The sequence below is a fragment of the Mesoplodon mirus genome, assembly GCF_964341445.2.
Source record: "Mesoplodon mirus genome assembly, chromosome: 4".
NCBI lineage: Eukaryota > Metazoa > Chordata > Mammalia > Artiodactyla > Ziphiidae > Mesoplodon > Mesoplodon mirus.
Window position 1 is genome coordinate 66,055,522 of NC_138979.1, and position 20,868 is coordinate 66,076,389.

Here is a 20,868-nt window from a genome sequence, read left to right on the forward strand (position 1 = left end):
CATTTACATTATAAATACTCTTCCAGAAATCTCTTTACAATAATGTTTAGATTGAATGAATAGATAACTTTATAAAATAGAATTATACTATCAGGCTTCCCTGGTGGCGCAGTGGTTGAGAGTCTGCCTGCCAATGCAGGGGACACGGGTTCGAGCCCTGTTCTGGGAAGATCCCACATGCCGCGGAGCAGCTAGGCCCGTGAGCCACAACTGCTGAGCCTGTGGGTCTGGAGCCTGTGCTCCACAACAAGAGAGGCCGCAACAGTGAAAGGCCCGCACACCGCGATGAAGAGTGGCTCCCACTTGCCGCAACTAGAGAAAGCCCTCACACAGAAATGAAGACCCAACACAGCCAAAAAAAAAATTAATTAATTAATTAATTAATTAATAATAAAAAGAATTATACTATCCATGGTACTTCTTAATAAGAAGTATTCATTTCTATTTTAGTTGCATTTTAAGATAAGGAAGTGACGTGGAAGTAAAATTGAGGGACTTATTGAATTTGTAATAAATGTTTCTTTATCACAAGATCTCCTCCCAAGAATTTTCAGTTTCATTATTTTTACATTGTTAAGGTTTATAACATTTACATTTTGCTCTGAAACTATAAATTCCACAGTTCAGTTTTCCTACTATGTATGAATGGATGCATAGCTTGCCTAATCCTCCATTCATGAGTTCTTTGTTTTGACCTGGTTGGCTGGATTTTATTAACAAGTGATTTTTTTTTCAGACTGATAAATTTTAATGTATACACATTCATGAAATCATTACCACAATCAAGATAATAAGCATATTCATCATCCCCAAAAGTTTTCTCCTGTGCCTTTTTCATCTTCGCTCCTGCTTCTCTCAACTTAACAAGTGATTTTTTCAGGAAGAGGTTATTGTGCTCTATTCCTTGAGTTCTTAGCTATCAAAGGCCTGTGGCATTTCAGAGTACATCTTGGCTAGAGATCAGATTCGTGGTTCAGAATATCTTTCCTTCAACGTTTTGTAGGCATTATTCCATGTTTTTCTAGCATTAACTAATTCTGTGGAGAAGCCTGAGGCCAGACAAATTTTTTCTCCCTCTTTCTCATAGATGAGTTGCATTTACTGCCTGGAAGCTTAAAAAATTTGTGCTTGTTCCTTAATGTTTTGTGATTTAATAAGGGTATTCTCGGTGTTGATCTTCTGAATAAATTCTTCATGAAATAAAGTGGGCTTTCTCAATTTTCAGTATTTCCTTTTTTCAGGGAAAATTTTCTGTATTATATATTGGAATATTTTGTCTTTCTTAACTTTACAGATATTATTCTTACATTAGGTCATCTTAACTTGTTCTCCATGTTCAAAAGTTATTACTTACACATAAATTTTCATTTTAAAGTCCATATTAACTATGATTATAACAAGCCTTTCCTCTGTTAGTGATTTGATTTTTTACCATCTTTGCTCTGTTTCATGCTTTTTCTAATTTAATTAATTCTGTGATTGTGTTACTTTTGTCCTAAGTTTCCTTAACTCTCTAGTCTTCCTTTATTTTATCATGTCATTTTATCATCTTTTTGGCACCTTTAAATTCAGGTTCGTGTTGACTTCTTTTACATTACAAAGTTTGCCTAGGAGATATTCTGCTGTTTCTTTGGTTATGTTTTCTTCCAGTTAATTTCCAGGAAATGTCTTATTTTTTTATTTTTTTATTTACTTACAGTTTGATTGAGATATCATTGACATATCAAAATTGTATATATTAAGGTGTACAACTTGATATTTTGATATACATATACATTGTGGGATGATCACTACAATCCAACTAATTAAAATATCTGTTACCTCTACTTAGTTACTAAGTGTGTGTGTGCGCGCGCACATGCTAAGAAGATTTCAGATCTATCTTCTTAGCAAGTTTCAAGTATATAGTACAGTACTATTAACTATTATCACCATGCTGTACATTACATCTCCAAACATATTCAACTAGCATAACTAAAATTTTGTAACATTTGACCAACATCACAGATTGGATTTTTTATGCTGCTTTTGCACATTCTTCCCTCTGAATTTTATTTTATTTATTTTGTCTGGAGCATTAGGTCCCATTTCTTTTTCTTCCTTCTTGATTATGTTTAACATGTGACCCTTGATACATTATGATTAATTTTCCTTGAGCATACCTGTTTGTCTTATACTTTCAGTATGCCTTCAGAAATGATTATATTGTTAATTTACTTACGAAAGTAGTTACATGGGATGGAGTTTGGGAAATCTTTGCTAGAACTGTATTCAAACTTTCTTGTTTCACTTTGTAACATATCTAGTGATAGGTTTTATTTCATCCAACATGGATTCCTGGCGTCTATACTTCTTTCAGAGAGAGTAAGCTCCAGTGTTTGTTTACTTCCCTATTTCACTCTACCTTTTTCACTGTGGCATGCCTTCCTTCTGGCTTTCAAGAATGAGAAATTTGACCCCAACAGACATTTTCCATATTTTTATCATTAGCTGTACTTTACTCATAAAAACTTTACTCTCCTTTACCATTGATCTGTATTTCTGTTTTTGTGCCAGAACCATACTTCCTTGATTACTGTAGCTTTGTGGTATAGTTTGAAGTCGGGGAGCCTGATTCCTCCAACTCCATTTTTCTTTCTCAAGCTTGCTTTGGCTATTCGGTGTCTTCCACGTTTCCATATGAATTGTAAAATATTTTGTTCTAATTCTGTGAAGAATGCCATTGGTAGTTTGATAGGGATTGCACTGAATCTGTAAATTACCTTAGGTAGTACATTCATTTTCACAATATTGATTCTTCCAGTCCAAGAACATCGTATATTCCTCCATCTGTTTATGTCTTCTGTGATTCCTTTCATCAGTGTTTTATAGTTTTATGAGTACAAGTCTTTCGCCTCCTCAGGCACGTTTATTCCTGGGTATTTTATTCTTTTTGTTGCAATGGTAAATGGGAGTGTTTCCTTAATTGCTCTTTCTGATTTTTCATTGTCGCTGTATAGGAATGCCAGAGATTTCTGTGCATTAATTTTGTTTCCTGCAGCCTCATCAAATTCATTGATTAGTTCTAGTAGTTTCTGGTGGCATCTTTAGGATTTTCTATTTACAGTGTCATGTCATTGGCAAACAGTAACAGTTTTACTTCTTCTTTTCCAATTTGTATTCCTTTTATTTCTTTTCTTCTCTGATTGCTGTGGCTAGGACTTCCAAAACTATGATGAATAAGAGTGGTGAGAGTGGACATCCTTGTCTTGTTCCTGATTTTATTGGAAATGATTTCAGTTTTTCACCATTGAGTATGATGCTTGCTGTGGTTTTGTCATAAACGGCCTTTATTATGTTGAGGTAGGTTCTCTCTATGCCCATTTTCTGGAGAGTTTTTATCATAAATGGGTGTTGAATTTTGTCAAAAGCTTCTTCTGCATCTATTGAGATGATCATATGGTTTTTATTCCTTAATTTGTTAATCTGGTATATCACATTGATTGATTTGCATATATTGAAGAATCCTTGCATCCCAGGGATAAATCCCACTTGATCATGGTGTATGATTCTTTTAATGTGCTGTTGGATTCTGTTTGCTAGTATTTTGTTGAGGATCTTGCATCTATGTTCATCAGTGATATTGGTCTGTAATTTTATTTTTTTGTGATATCTTTTTCTGGTTTTGGTATCAGGGTGATGGTGGCTTCATAGAATGAATTTGGGAGTGTTTCTCCCTCTGCAATATTTTGGAAGAGTTTGAGAAGGATGGGTGTTAGCTCTTCTCTAAATGTTTGATAGAATTCTCCTGTGAAGCCATCTGGTCCTGGACTTTTGTTTCTTGGAAGATTTTTAATTATGGCTTCAATTTCATTACTTGTGATGGGTCTGTTTATATTTTTTAATTCTTCCTGGTTCAGTCTTGGAAAACTTTACCTTTCCACGAATTTGTCCATTTCTTCATGACTGTCCATTTTATTGGCCTATAGTTGTTTGTAGTAGTATCTTATAATCCTTTGTATTTCTGCGGTGTCAGTTGTGATTTCTCCTTTTTCATTTCTAATTTTATTGATTTGAGTCCTCTCCCTTTTTTTCTTGATGAGTCTGGCTAAGGGTTTATCAATTTTGTTTATCTTCTCAAAGAACCAGCTTTTAGTTTTATTGATCTTTGCTAATGTTTTCTTTGTTTCTATTTCATTAATTATGTTGGTGGGAGTGTAAATTGATATAACCACTATGGAAAATGGTATGGAGGTGTCTTAAAAAACTAAAAATAGAACTACCATATGACCCAGCAGTTCCACTACTGATCATATACCCTGAGAAAACCATAATTCAAAAAGAGTCATGTACCACAGTGTTAATTGCAGTACTATTTACAATAGTCAGGACATGGAACCAACCTAAATGTCCATCGACAGATGAATGGATAAAGAAGACGTGACACATATATACAATGAATATTACTCAGCCATAAAAAAATGAAATTGAGTTATTTGTAGTGAGGTGGATGGACCTAGAGTCTGTGATACAGAGTGAAGTCAGTCAGAAAGAGAAAAACAAATACTGTATGCTAACACATATATATGGAATCTGAAAAAAAAAAAGGTACTGATGAACCTAGTTGCAGGGCAGGAATAAAGAGGTAGATATAGAGAATGGACTTGAGGACATAGGGTGGGAGGGCAAAGTGAGAGTAGCATCAACATATATACACTACTGAATGTAAAACAGTTGGCTGGTGGGAAGCAGCAGCATAGCACAGGGAGATCGGCTCGGTGTTTTGTGATGATCTAGGGGGGGTGGGATAGGGAGGATGGGATGGAGGCTCAAGAGGAAGGGGATATGGGGACATGTGTATGCGTATGGCTGATTCACTTCGTCGTGCAACAGAAACTAACACAGTATTGTGAAGCAATTATGCTCCAATAAAGATCTATTAAAAAAAACTGTACTCTCTAGCAAAACTTGACTGTTTAGACTCAATATATGTGAAGTTGAGGATGAGGTATATAGTTTAATACCTTGTACCTAATTGTCACTTATTTGGTGTATGTTGAAGAAAAATGATTTGTTTGTTTACTTTAAGTTTTGTCATCTCAAACTCATTAGAATAATGTACAAACCTATTAAAACTAAATGTAACTTGTATAATGTCAAATCACAATGATATTAAGTAACTTTATAAAATGGTTTCTATAAAAATCTTAATTTGTCTCTTAAAAACATTTCAGTGGAGGCCTAAATAGACATTTCTCCAAAGAAGACAATATAAATGGTTAACAGGCACATGAAAAGATGCTCACCATCACTAATTATTAGAGAAATTCAAGTCAAAACTACAATGAGGTACCATCCTACACTGGTCATAATGGCCATCATTAAAAAGTCTACAAATAACAAATGCTGGAGAGGGGGTGGAAGAAAGGAAACCCTCCTACAAAATTGGTGACCATGTACAGCCACTATGGGGAACAATATGGAGGTTCCTCAAAAAACTAAAAATAGAGTTGCCATATGATACAGCAGTTCCACTCCTGGACATATATCTGGATAGAACTCTAATTGAAAAAGATACATGCACCCCTATGTTCATAGCAGCACTATTTACAGTATCCAAGACATGGAAACAACCTAAATGTCCATTGACAGATTAATGGATAAAGAAGATGTAAACATATACAATGGAATATTACTCAGCCATAAAAAGAATGAAATAATGCCATTTGCATCTACGTGGATGGACCTAGAGATTATCACATTAAGTGAAGTAAGAAAGAGATGACAAATACCATATGATATCATTATTTGTAGAATCTAAGCTATGACACAAATGAACTTATCTATGAAACAGAAACAGACTCACAGACATAGAGAACAGACTTGTGGTCACCAAGGGGGAGGGTTGGATTGGGAATTTGGGACTAGCAGATGCGAACTATTGATATTATATATAGAATGGATAAGCAACAAGGTCATATTGTATGGCACAAGGAATTATATTCAATATCCTGTAATAAACTATAATGGAAAAGAACATATGTATATGTATAACTGAATCACTTTGCTGTACACCGAAACTAACATAACATTGTAAATCAACTATACTTCAATAAAAAATATTTCAATGGCAGACCTTTACTCTAAATCAGGGGTCCCCAACCCCCAGGCCGCGGACCATTAGCGGTCCTGTGGTCTGTTAGGAACCAGGCCATACAGTAGGAGGTGAGTGGCGGCCAACCAAGCGGCTTCATCTGCTGCTTCACATCACTTCCGTTACCACCTGAACAGCGCTTGCATTACCGCCTGTACCATCACTCACATTAATGCCTGAACCATCCTCGCACCACCCCCGTCCGTGGAAAAACTGTCTTCCACGAAACTAGTCCTTGGTGCCAAAAAGGTTGGGGACCACTTCTCTAAATCACTTCTTACTGCAGCCTATGGGTTTGTTATGTACACTGGATTATTATCCATTTTGGGGATAAGTATTGAAAGAAAAGACTATAAGTCATTCATTTTTTGGTCTATGCCTTAAAACTGGTTTGTATTATTATATAAAGACTGTTAAGTTTCTTATTTTTGTGATGTGCCTTAGAATTAACCTGATTTGAAACTCACTTTCTCCATTTTTTTTATTGCAGGTAAACGAAATTGCCTTTATAAATACCCTCGAAGCCCAGAACAAACGCCATGATGTTTTATCAAAATTGAAGGAATATGAGCAGAGGCTTAATGAGTTACAGGAAGAGCGTCAGCGAAGACAGGAAGAAAAGCAAGCACGTGATGAAGCTGTTCAGGTAGAATTTTATTCTGCAAGCATTTATTGAGCAGCAGCCATTTCCTAGGCTCTGAGCCAGGTGCTGAGGATAGAAAAAAGGAGTAAGACCAAGTCTGTGTTCCCAAGGATGCATGGTTTAGTGTAGCACCGTTTGGAAACAGGAAGTCTGATTTTCCAGGCAGTGTGTACTCCTTCAGATTGGGTTATCTGTTTTTGTCAATTTGAATCTGTAGTCTCAACCAGATGAAGGACTAAATTGCTCTGGACAGATTATTATCTATTCTTTTCTAATTGGGTTGGGCAAGAATATGTTCCTTTCTTCCCTTACAAATGGATTGTCTTTGAACCAATGTATATAGCCTTAAAGAACTGGGAAATCCTTATGCTTATGACAAGGAGCACCTGTCATATATTGGGCAGTGTCATCAGGTACTTTAACCTCTGTAGCATACCCTAAGTTAGCTACCATTTTCAGGATGGGAAGAAGACTTAACACATAAACTTTAGTGATGGTTTTAAACTATTTAAATCTTCCTCAAGATCAAATATGGATTCAGACATACTTTATCTATTATGACTAATATTTATTTGTTTATTCATTCAGTCATCACTTATTGAATTACTACTATAATCTGTGTGCTGTGCTTTGCTCAAGGACATGAAAAAGATATAACCTTGATCTCAATGGGAAGACATATATGTAAACAAATCGTAACCCATTAGGATTAGTGTAAGAGTAAAGGCGTTTTTGGAAGCACAAAGGAGAACCTGTTACTCAAATTGAGAGTGGCAAAGACGTGAGAACGTCAGGAAAAGCTTCCTGGAGGAGGCGATGCCTCAACTAAGTTTTGAAAACTGAGACAGTCGTAAATGGTGCGAAGTAGGCATTCTATGCAGGAGATGAGTGAGTAATGCATGTATAGTTAGGGACCTGACCATGAAGAGCTTTGTTGTTACGTTAAAAGCTAGGGATGTTATTAATGTTTCATGCTTCTTCATGTCACTGGTAATTTTAGGAAATTAAAATATCATTACAGTTTTCAAGTTTATTGGTTACTTTATGCTCTTTTTGTACACTAGCAAGCAGTCCCATATTCACCCCAATCTCTATTTGATTTGAGTTCAAGGTCTCATTTTAATCTGAGTGCCAAGCTAACTTATGTTTAAAAATACAGGATACTACTTTTAGAGAAACTTTAGCTTTTCCTCTCAAAGGAGCAGTAAAAAATTTCATTTTTATCATTTAAAAGTTAATTACCCATTAACTAACATTCTTAGATGAGTAAATGAAATAGGATATTTGAATTTTTAATTTGAGCCATCCCTTCAGCGTTATTGTTCTTTCTTTTTCTGCATCAAACCATTTTATAAAAATAATTATTTTTTATACTCCAATAAAGATGTTAAAAAATCATAATTATTTTGAAAATTGTGTGTTACTTTTGAGCAACCATTAGGCATTAATAATTCAGAAATAAATGAGATATGATCTTTGCCTTTATGGCAAATAATACAACACAGTGTGAAAGTGTAATAGAAACCTGTACTGTATAGGTTACAGTGGTATCACAGAGAAGGGAATAATTAGCTCTCTTGGTGGGAGGGGAATGTCAGGGAAAGTTCTGTGGAAGAGGTAACTTCTTAACTGGATTTGGGGGGAAATATATGAGTATTATTGTATATTTTTGAATAGACATCTTTAGTTACTTTTTCTGCATTTATTTTGCAGATTTGAAGATTTGAAATATAACAGTTATCTTCTGCTTAAAAATGATGACTCTTATTTTATAATTTGGAACATTTATTAAGGCGTAAAGGAAAGCAGTTTTTTTCTGAAAGTAGTAAGGAATCTTCTGAACTCACTAACACTTAAAATTTGTTTTGACTACTCAGACTTATTTTTATCTTTAAAAATGTAGAAATTTCCTATGGATTTAATTTTCAGTGAAAAATTTAAAATGTATGTACATAAGTTTAATCGAGATAACTGATACTAGAAAAATTCATAGGTAATATATAACATATATATAAAATTAAAAAATTTTAAAAATATGTAGTCATTACTATATGTGCAAGGAGATAATGCCAAACATTCTGTAAATACAATAATAGTAAGTTACTAACTTAATAAAGAATTCAGAGGCCCTCCATCTGCTTTACTTTTACTCTTGAAACATTCACATAAATGTTAAATTGTTAAAGGCAATTGTGATTATTGTTTTTTGTAAGTGAAATACTAAGTTAATGCTGCCATCATATCTTCTCAGTTTCCCTTTTTTGCTATATAAATTATTGATGGATTAGTTTTAAGCCCAGTTTTCTTAGATATTCAGCCTTGTTCTCTTGCCCTAATCTTCTGATTTGTAGGCGTAAAGGGCGGGGTTGCAAAATCCTTTCTTAGGCTGCCATAAATACATCCTTGACTGTGAAACAAAGTACATGGGAGTCTGAGAGGTTTCAGAAGGGTTGAGAGTTAGATATCTTTACAGTTCATTTGCTGTAGGTTTATGCTTTTTATTTGTGAGCATATAGATTTATAATGAATATTATTTTATAAAGTTACGCTTCATTCGTTTAATAGATATTTATCGAGCTCCTGCCCTGTACAAATGCTTTTGTGGGGTACAAAGTTTCCTATCTTTAGGAAATTTAAATTATAGAAAGGAAAATACTAGGTGAATTTACTAATTTTACTCATTATGTATACAGTTACCAATTTTCTCTTCCACTTATTAAAAACAGAAATTAGAAGATTGGATATTTTTTGAAGTCCAGTTATTTCTATTAGGACAATGTTGGAGTATTTCTTATATCCGTAAAAACAGTCAGCAAGTTGACATCATATTTATGCATACAACTTAGCTACATTGCACATACACATAAAGTAATTGTTTGTATATAATATTAATAAATTTCATTTATAAGGCCAACTTATAATTTTTAAAAGTATATCCCTCAAGATTTTGGTTTTATAAAATATGAAATGAAAAGTTCTGGTTTAATTCTTTATATTTAATGCTTTAACCTTTTGCATTTTAGTGTGAAAGTTGTGTTTTCAGACATAATGCATATTTTTTAAATAAATTTGAGTTTAAGGGAAAACTCTTTTGTTCATGTTTTTTGTTTTTAAATATTTATTTATTTAGGCTGCACTAGGTCTTAGTTGTGGCACATGGGATCTTCGTTGCGGCATGTGGGATCTTTAGTTTCTACACGTGGAGTTCTTAGCTGTGGCATGTGGACTCATAGTTGCGGCACGTAAACTCTTAGTTGAGGCATGCATGAGGGAATAGTTCCCCAGCCAGGGATCGAACCCAGGCCCCCTGCATTGGGAGTGTGGAGTCTTAGCCAATGGACCACCAGGGAAGTCCCTGTTCATGTTTTTTATTGGAGAAAATTTTCTGTACCAGGTTTGATTGTTTTTTACTCTTGAGTTTTTCAGAGAGTATATAACTAAAAAAGTTTCTACATATTATATTTAGTAATGAGAAATAGCTATAACCAGTTCATGAATAGTATGTTAGAAAGTAAAGACTATATTTAAAATCTAATTGCCCACCTGCAACAGTCTACGATCTGTCAGATGTGCTCTCCTGAATTCAGTGCATTCCCTCTAGTTCATAGGCCCCCCGCCCAAAAAAAAAAAGAAAGAAAGAAAAGAAATAGGGACACTTTTGTGTTACTACTTTAAAAAGGTTTTCTTCCCCTGGGTAGATACAGCTTGTTGTAGATATAAAGTTACCATTGTGAGCTTATTAGTAACTTAGTTAACTATTAGGAATATTAGCATCTCTCTCCAGTGTTCTCTAAACAGAAACTGCTTTAGCATTTCTTTTCTGCTCTCATTTACCGAACACTTTACTATGTACTAAACACTTTGCTAAGTACTTACCTATGTTAATAATTTAGATCTCACAGCAAACTGAGTCTCTTTAAGGTAAAATGACTTGCCCAAGGCTATGTAAGTAGTAGTTACTAGAGCCTAGATCAGTGTAGTGTGTTCCATTTATCATAAAGAGTAGGGACCAGGGAGATGTTGTGTGAGCTCCCTAGGGGATGGGGATGAATTGAAAGAAATATATCAATACATCTAGTAATATGGTGAAAATTAGCTAAGTACTCCTAGTAGGCAAAAATACACAGGAAGTATATCACAGTATTTTAATGAAGTTATCTTCTGCATTAAAGATGATGATGATGATAATTATTGAGAATTTAGTATATGCTAACCCCTATGTAAGTGTTTTTCATGTATTATCTCATGTGTTCTTCACAGTATCCTAAGAAATAAGCACTATTGTTATTTGTCTTCCAGAAAACTAAGTCACATGTATAATATAACTAGACCAGGGTCACCCAGCTGGTAAATAATGTAATCAGGAAACAAAATCAGGGAATCTAATACAGTGTCCACTCTCTTACCCACTATGCTGTATTATGCCTCTTTCTTCCTGCCACAAGCTTTTCTTCACTTAATTCCTATATGAAAGCTTAGTTCAGAAATAAAATCTGTTAATTATGCTTTCTTCATCATGTTCTGTTATTTCTATAACCATTTCCAACACAAAGCTTTAGAAGCGATTAACCATAAAATATGTATCAGGTTCTAATAAGATAGTATCTGCCTAAAATAGCATTTATTCTTTTTTTAATAAATTTATTTATTTTATTTTATTTATTTTTGGCTGTGTTGGGTCTTTGTTGCTGTGTGCGGGCTTTCTCTAGTTGTGGCAAGTGGGGGCTACTCTTTGTTGTGGTGTGCGGGCTTCTCATTGTGGTGGCTTCTCTTGTTGCGGAGCATGGGCTCTAGGCGTGTGGGCGTCAATAGTTGCAGCACGCTGGCTCAGTAGTTGTGGCTCCAGGCTCTAGAGTGCAGGCTCAGTAGTTGTGGCACACGGGGTTAGTTGCTGCGCGGCATGTGGGATCTTCCTGGACCAGGGCTCGAACCCATGTCACCTGCATTGGCAGGAGGATTCTTAACCACTGCACCACCAGGGAAGCCCAGCATTTATTCTTCTAATTATTTGTAACACTGGTAAATGAAAACCAGATAGTATTGGTATTTGATTTTATTTAACTTCTGAGAAGCATACCTAATGACAAGCCAGGGATCTATTTGGCTTGAATATATAAGTATATGTCAAAGCTATGTCACCTTTAATCATTTTCATCTTACACATAATTCTAACATCTTTTAAAATATTTCTGACGTTAGGAACGTAAGAGAGCTCTAGAAGCAGAACGGCAGGCCCGTGTAGAAGAATTGTTAATGAAGAGGAAAGAACAAGAAGCCCGAATTGAGCAACAGAGGCAAGAAAAGGAAAAAGCCCGGGAAGATGCTGCCCGGGAAAGAGCTAGGTACTTCATTTGCTATCTTGATTTTGATCCTGATGAACATTTGCAGTGAGTGCATATTCAAATCAAGTCTTAAAGCTATTTGCTGTCATGTGGAATTTTTAGAAAGTGTTACATATACAGAAATGTTATACTGAATTTTGATTTCCAGGAATTAAGACATCCTACTCAAAATGGAAAACTTTTGAACATTTCTGTTGGATGGGAAACTTGATATTTCAAGATATTTTCAGTTGTAAGAAATAGAATTTGATTCTGGCTAACTTAAGCAAAGTAAATTTTAAGTAAAATATTGGGAATGAAAGTGATAGGTGGTTAGATGACCAGGCTGGGACATGGTCAAGCATCAGAGACTAGGTCCCAGGAGCCACGGCAGTAGTCTTTTGATGGAAATGGTCTGGTCAACATGTTGCTGCCCTGATTATGTTAAATGACATTCAGCCATCCCTACATTTTAAAATCACTTGGTTAAGATACAAAGACCCAGGAAGAAGCATTTAATTGGCCAAATTGATTTATGCTTTTTGATCTTGTTTGTGAAATCCTTTTATACCCTATGTCATAAGATATTCTTCAAAATGTTATAGTTTTTCAGTTTGACACACATTTAGGTTTTAATTCCTTTTAAGATACCTTTTATGTATGGTATGAATCAAAAATATAAATTTATTTATTTGCATATAAATATCCATTTATCACAGCCCCATTTGTTGAAGAGGCTAGCTTTTAAGAGACTATCCTTGCTGCCTGTTCATGGTCAATTAATCATAGATGTAAGGGTTTATTTCTGGATTCTGTCCTATTCTTTTGATATCTACATGTCTATTCTTACTCCAGCACCACACTGTTTTAACTACTGTAGCTTTATAGCAAGTTTTGAAATCAATTAATGTAGGTTCTCTAATGTTGTTGTTCTCTTTCAGAATTGCTTTCCAAATAATTTTTTAGGGTAGGCTTGCCAGTTTCTAAAAAAAAGAAAGCTTGCAAGCATTTTTATAGTAATTGCCTTGAATCTATAAATCATTGTGGGAAGAATTGCCATCTTTACAATATTGTATATGATCTATGAATATGGTATGTGTCTCTATCTGCTTTAATTTCTCTCAAGGGTATGTTTTAGTTTTTAGAAAATAGGTCTTGCATTTCTTTTCTTAAATTTATTCCTAAGTACTCTTTTTTTTTTTTTTGCCATTCTTCCAAACATGTTTTATTCTATAGGATAAAAAGTCTTAGAGTGTAATAAAATGTTAATATATCTGTACATGGATTTTATTTCCCTCTCTCGCTCAATCTGGAGGTAAAACTTTCAAGAGTCTCTAATCCCTATTTTGAAAAATTCTTGGATGGGAATGGAATTGCTTTTTTTTTTTTTTTTAATTTAATTTAATTTTATTTTTTTTGCTTTATAACAAATTTAATCAGTTATACATATACATATGTTTCCATATCCCCTCCCTTTTGCGTCTCCCTCCCACCCTCCCTATCCCACCCCTCCAGGCGGTCACAAAGTACCGAGCTGATCTCCCTGTGCTATGCGGCTGCTTCCCACTAGCTATCTACCTCACGTTTGGTAGTGTATATATGTCCATGCCGCTCTTTCACTTTGTCACAGCTTACCCTTTCCCCTCCCCATATCCTCAAGTCCATTCTCTAGTAGGTCTGTGTCTTTATTCCTGTCTTACCCCTATAGTACTCTTTTTGAAGCCATAGTGAATGGAGTTATTTTATTTTATTTTTCTTAGTATTTTTGCTAGTATGTAGAAATACAATCAATTTTTTATATATTTTATTTTATAATTTTTTATGATCTTGCACAAATTTCCTATGACTTTTTTCCTATTAGTGTTTTCTTTTTTGCTGTTGTTGTTCCTTAGGATATTTTACATAAAGGCCCATGTCCTCTGCAAATGGAGATTGTTTTACTTCTTGCTTTCTAATACAGATGTCTTTAATTTCTTTTTCTTGCCTTATTGCACTGACTAGATCCTACAATATAACATTAATAGAAGTTGTGACATTGTATATCCTTATTTTGTTCTTGATCTTAGGGGGGAAACGTTCAGTCTTTCACTATTACGTATGACGTAGTTGTAGGTTTCTCATAAATCCTCATTATCAGGTTGAAGAAGTTCTCTTCTATTTCTAGTTTATTGAGAGTTTTTAGCATGCATGTACTTTGAATTTGGTTAAATAAATGCTTCTTTTGGGACATTCACTGAGATGATCATGTGGCTTTCAATTTTTATTAATATGGTTTATTACATTAACTAATTTTTGGATATTAAACCAACTTTACATTCCTGGGTTAATTCCCCCTTGGTCATAGTGTAAAATCATTTTTATGTGTTGTTGAATTCTTGTTAAGGATATATTCATAAGGGATATTGGTGTGTAATTTTCTTGTGATGTCTTTGTCTGGCTTTCATGTCATGGCAATCCTAGCCTCAGAGAATGTGATGGGAAGTGTTTTTTCCTCCACTATTTACAGAAACTCTTTGTGTAGGATTGTTATTTTTCCTTGCTAAATGTTCAGTATACTAGTGAAGCCATCTGGGCTTGGAGTTATCTTTTGGGGAAGACTTTAAATTACTAAATAAATTTTTCTTAACATGTTATCAATCTATTGAGATTTTTCTGTTTCTTATTGAGTCAGCTTTGGTAATTTGTGTTTTTCTAGGAATTTGTCCTTTTCATCTAAGTTGTGTATTTTTATAAAGTTGTTAATAGCTCCTTATAAGGATTTTAATTTTAACATGATCTCTAGTGATGTTCCTCTTTCATTCCTTATTTGCTAATTTATGTCTCTCCTCTCTGTCTCTGTCTCTCTGTCTCTTGGTAGTCTAGCTAAAGGTTTGTACATTTTGTTGATCTTTCCAAAAAAACAGCTTTTGGTTTCTTTGAATTTCTACATTATGTTTGTGTTTTCTGTTACATTGATTTCCACTTTGATATTTATCATTTCTTTCCTTCTGCTTATTTTGGATTTGATTAGCTTTGCTTTTCCTACTTTTATAAAGTCAAAACTTAGTTGATTAATTTTAGATATTTCTGCATCTCTAATATAAGCATTTGTAGTTACCAGTTTTCTTCTTAGCACTTCTTTAATTTCATCTCATCAGTTTTGATACATTGTATTTTTATTTTCATTCAATTCAAGATTTTTTTCTAATATTTCTTATGATTTTCTGATTCCTGAGTTATTCAGAAGCATGTTATTTAGTTTCCAAATATTTGGAATGTCTCCAGTTTTTCTGTTTTCTAATTAAATATTTTGTGGTTGAAGAATGTTTTCTGTATGATTTCAGTCCTTTTAAATTTATTGAACTTATTACTTTATGATCTTGAATGTAGACCATCCTAGAGAATGTTCTGTGTGCTCTTTGAAAATACATGTATTCTGCTGTTTTGGATGGAGTGTTCTCTAAATGTCAGTTAAGTAAAGTTAGTTGATAGTGTTTAGTCTTCTGTATACTTACTGATTTTCTGTCTAGTTGTATTAATTCTTGAGATAGAGTTATTGAAATCTCCAAAAATAATTATTGAATTGTCTATTTCTCTTTTAAGTTTTGACAGTTTTTTGCTTCATGTATTTTGGTGCCTTAGTATTAAAGGCATGTAATTTATACTTATTATAACTCCTTGAAGTATTGATGCTTTTATCATTATGAAATATCCCTCTTTGGGTTTTTAAAAAATATTTCTTGTCTTAAAGTCAATTTTTTTTCTGTTTTAAATATTGCCATGTTTATTGTTTACATGATATGTCTTTTTCAGTCTAAAGGGAAACATTCTTTGTGTGTTTGTATCTAAAGTGTGTCACTTATATATAGTTGAGGTTTCTTTTTATATCTGGCCTTCTTTTTTCTGCCTTTTGATTGTTTAGTCCATTCTTATTTAATGTAATTTATTGATATGACTGAATTTAATATCTGCCATTTTGATATTTGTTTTCTCTATGTCTCAAGTTTTTTTTCTCCTTTACTGTCTTCTTTTTTGTTAAACCAGTACATTTAAAAAATTATTTATTTATTTAGTTTGGCTGTGTTGGGTCTTCGTTGCTGCGCACGGGCTTTCTCTAGTTGCCGCCAGCGGAGGCCACTCTTCATTGTGGTGCCTGGCCTTCTCATTGCAGTGGCTTCTCTTGTTGCGGAGCCCAGGCTTCGGTGGCGCACAGGCTTAGTTGCTCCGCGGCATGTGGGATCTTCCCAGACCAGGGCTCAAACGTGTGTCCCCTGCATTGGCAGGTGGATTCTTAACCACTGTGCCACCAAGGAAGTCCCTCAACCAGTACTTTTTAGGGCATCATTTAAATTTTTCTCTTGATTTTAAAAACTGTATTATTTTAGTTATTTGCTTAGTGTTTGCTTTCTTTATTACAGTATTCATCTTGACTTACCACAAACTACTTCAGGTTAAAATTAACTTAATTTTGGTAAAATAGAACAACTTTTTCCAATATAGCACTATGTCTTTTTCTTCTTGTATTGTTATTGTCATATATATTACATCTATATATGTCATAAACTCAACAATACAGTGTTACGATTTTTTTACTGCAGTCCCACATTTTTCAAAGGAGTTAGAATAATAGAGAAAATGTATTTGTAGATTCCTTTATATTTATCCACATATTTATCATTTCCTGTGTATTTTATTTCTTTCTGTGGATTCAAGTTACCCTTTGGCATTATTTCTTTTTAGCTAGATGGACTTCCTTCAGTATTTCTTGTAAGACAGGTTTGCTTTCATTGAATTATCTTGGTGTTTGCTTATCTGGGAATATTTTTATTTTGCCTTCCTTTTGAATGGTAGTTTTGATGGATATAGAATTCTTGGTTTTTATTTCAGTACTTTGAATCTTCTTACTTTTGTTGTTTCTCATGAAAAGTCGGCCATTAATCATACTGTTTTTCCTCTGTATATGGTGAGTTGTTGGGGTTTTTTTTACCTGTTTTCAAAATTTTCTTTTTGACTTTGTTTTTCACCAGTAGGTTGGTTCTCTTCATGATTATCCTACTCTGTACATTAATGCCTTTCATAAAATTTGGAAAGTGGCCACTCTTTCTTCAGATATTTAATTGTCATTTCTCTTCAGGTTCTTCCGAGTTGTAACAGTTTCTCAGACTTTCCATGGTTTTGATGACCTTGATAGTTCTGAGTAGTGGTTAAGTATTTTGTAGACTTTTCTTCTCTTAAGATTTGTCTGATGTTTTTCTCACGGTTAGACTGAGGTTATGGGTTTTGGGAGGAAGAGCACAGGGGTGAATGTGAATTACCATTTTTAAAATGTCTAAGATTCATACTATCACCTTGACTTATCACTGATTTTGTTAACCTTGATCACCTGGCTAAAGTAGTATTTGTCAGATTTCTCCACTGTATAGTTTAAAATTTTCCCTATGCTGTCCTCCTTGGAAGCAAGCCAGCAAGCCTATGCTGAAGAGATGGGGAGTTATTCTCTACCTCCTTGAGACACGAATTCATACATAAATTATTTGCAGTTCTTCTGTACAGGATATTTGTTCTCCCATTTATTTATTAAATTCCTTTGTTATGTCAACAGGGACTCGTTTATATTTGTATTATACTATGGGTTACAAACCAGTATTATGGTATTTGTTTTGTTGCTCAAATTGTTTCACTTTTGGACATTGGAAGCTTTTTCATTTGACCCCTGCTTGCCTTTGACATACTTCATCATTTTGTTTTTTTGAGTACTTCCTTACTTCCTGGCACTGCAAGATGCTTCAAATTCACCTTATATTTTCCCTGCTCCATCCCTAGAAAGCCATTTGTTTAAGGACTCATAGTTCCTTTTGTTGGAAAGTTCTTAAAAAACGATTTCTCTTTCTCTGTTGAGATTCTCTATCTGTTGAATCATTGTCGCGATATTTTTCCTTAGGTTGGCATACTTTCTTTTAATTCTTATAATGTATTTATAATAGCAAATAAATCCAGCATATGGCCTCATTCAGAGAGTTTCATTTGACTGCATTTTTCCTAAACATGGTCATACTTCTTTGTATGTCTCATAATTTGTTTGTGATTGGTTCCTCTCCTATTCTCTTTGTCTTTGTGAATTTTTGCCTTTTCTATTCTTTTTATAGAGATAAATATATATTTTCAATATGCCATATTTAAATGACAGCCCCAGAGCTAGTATTTAAACCCATTCTTGGGTCCAGAAACCTATTTTTATAAATAATAATGTCTGTTGCTTCCCAAATGTTTAATGAGCAATAATATATCTGAGACTTAATAGGCATTCAGAAAAAAATAATTTAAAAAACTCTCTAGAATATATAAGCCTATGTGTCCTAATTGTATTTTTTTAACCTCATGAAATTTGTTACTACAAGCAGTTGAGTTTATAATTTTTAAATATCTTCTTATAGAGACAGGGAAGAACGATTGGCAGCACTCACAGCTGCTCAACAAGAAGCTATGGAAGAGCTACAGAAAAAAATTCAGCTCAAGGTAGGAATATTATATATTTTAATTTGAAAATTTAGAGCTGTTTTAATGTAGCATGAGATTAAAATTTTATCGATTTAATTAATTGTATAAAAACTGAATTAGGGATTTCCCTGGTGGTGCAGTGGTTAAGAATCCGCCTGCCAATATAGGGGACATGGGTTCAAGCCCCGGTCCGGGAAGATCCCACATGCCATGGAGCAACTAAGCCCGTGTGCCACAAGTACTGAGCCTGCTCTTTAGAGCCTGGGAGCCACAACTACTGAAGCCCGTGCACCTGGAGCCTGTGCTCTGCAACAAGAGAAGCCACCGCAATGAGAAGCACACACACTGCAACAAAGAGTAGCCCCTGCTCGCCACAACTAGAGAAAGCCCACGTGCAGCAACAAAGACCCAATGCAGCCAAAAATAAAATAATTAAATTTATTAAAAAAATAAAAGAATCAGTCATATTTCTTTAAAAAAAACTGAATTAATTTGTATTCCTAATATCACTATTTGGAGAATAAGACTTATGTGGTTTTGGCTATGATCAATTCCAACTCAACTATCTGAAAACTGAAATTATTTTAGTAAGATAAAGCAATTGATGGAAAAAATGTAAAGGAATTTGAGCATTTCTTGATTTTACTAATTAATTTGTTAATGACTTGAAGACATTACTACTAGCTTTCTTATATTCATAGACTTTTAATTATTTAGAAATAAACTAAAAGATTATTTCAGTGTTTATGAATTGCACAGTTGTTGCTTGGGAGATTATGATAAGCTGATATTTTCGAGAAAATCTTTACCGTTAGTAGTTTCTAGCAGTATGAATATTTTACATTGTGTCACAATTATTTACATGTTGGGTTTTCACAGGGGTAGTAAATTCCAGGGAGTAGAGGACCCTATTTTACTATTTGTATAGTTCTAGAACTTTATCATTTATTTAAATTTAATGCAGCAAATATTTATTGAGTCTTGTGCTAGGCATGGGGATACAGAGATGAGTAAGACATGGTTCTCAGTTTCAAGAAACTCATAATCTAGTGTGAGATTCAGATGCTAAGCAGATAATTTCCGTATGGATAGAGTGCTATGGAGTGCTATGAAAGTACAGAGGAGGATACTAAGCTAACATGAAGGATTTCAGAAGTCAGGGAAATAATTTTAGAGGATAATTTGTGAACTGAATCTTGAAAGAAAGACGAGTTGAATAGGTAGATGGGTGGGATGGCATCCAGCCGTATGAAATGGTATGAGCACAAAGTCAGAAGTCTGAAATAGTGTTTTTTAGTTGGTTTATTTTTTGTTTTCTGGGAAGTCACTGGAGTTGATGTAGGTAAAGGTCTGTGTCATGATGGGCCTTGTCTGCTGTGAGGATGAGCTTGGTCTTTACCTGTGGGGCAACATTTCCCATAGTGTGTTCCAGGAAGTGATTCTCAAAAGTATGTTGTCATCAAATAAGTGTGTAAAATGTTGCTTAGTGTAAGCTAGGTTTATTGAGTCATAATGCACAGTGACAAGCTGGAGTAAGTAAGTAGCTTTAACTTAATATTTTCCAAATTTATTTGACCATAGAACCTCTTCCACAAAATATCAATACTTATTAATAACCCACAGTGTAATTCCATGAAGTACACTTTAGGAAATGTTACTGTGCATGTAGGAGATATTAAAGGGCTTTATGTAGATTCTTGTCCTCAGTGTCCAAGTTAATACTGAATTAAGACATTTTGTTATATTAGAAAGTTTAATGGAAATATTACTTTTTCAAGTTCTCAGTATAACTTGAATAAATTTCTGTATTCTCACACTTCGACTTCATTTACAGCATGATGAAAGCATTAGAAGGCACATGGAACAGATTGAGCAAAGGAAAGAAAAAGCTGCTGAGTTAAGCAGTGGACGACATGCAAATACTGATTATGCCCCCAAATTGACCCCTTATGAAAGAAAGAAGCAGTGTTCTCTCTGCAGCGTCCCGGTAGGTTGTCAGTATCAGTATTGTTACGATACGTTATAATTTATTTACTAAAGTTTATTAAACTATGGAAATATATTCTCCCAATCTTTTAAAAGTCATACTAAGGCATCTGCTGACTACCGTGGATTTCTTTCATGATTTTTAGGCAAAGTAAGTAGTACAAAAATAGTATCAGCAGTTAGGAGTAGCAGTGCAAAGAAGCAAAGCATGCAGTTGCTGCTAAAATGGATGTATACCTGCTTAATGATAGCCCAAGTCAATATTTTTGGGTATTATGACCACAAAAGAAAAGGAACATTTTCAGTGC

At 34.2% G+C, this 20,868-nt stretch overlaps 1 protein-coding gene across 9 annotated transcripts in view; it reads left to right on the forward strand.

Moving 5' to 3' along the window:
* The window catches only part of SCAPER (S-phase cyclin A associated protein in the ER), a 496,989-nt gene that overhangs the window by 191,013 nt on the left and 285,108 nt on the right, over positions 1-20,868 (forward strand). For all 9 annotated transcript variants that reach the window (XM_082617344.1, XM_082617352.1, XM_082617349.1 and 6 more), the window contains 4 exons: positions 6,624-6,779; positions 11,976-12,118; positions 18,511-18,592; positions 20,409-20,561. In XM_082617344.1, the coding sequence (XP_082473470.1) occupies positions 6,624-6,779; positions 11,976-12,118; positions 18,511-18,592; positions 20,409-20,561 (534 nt within the window). The remainder of the gene's footprint in view (positions 1-6,623; positions 6,780-11,975; positions 12,119-18,510; positions 18,593-20,408; positions 20,562-20,868) is intronic.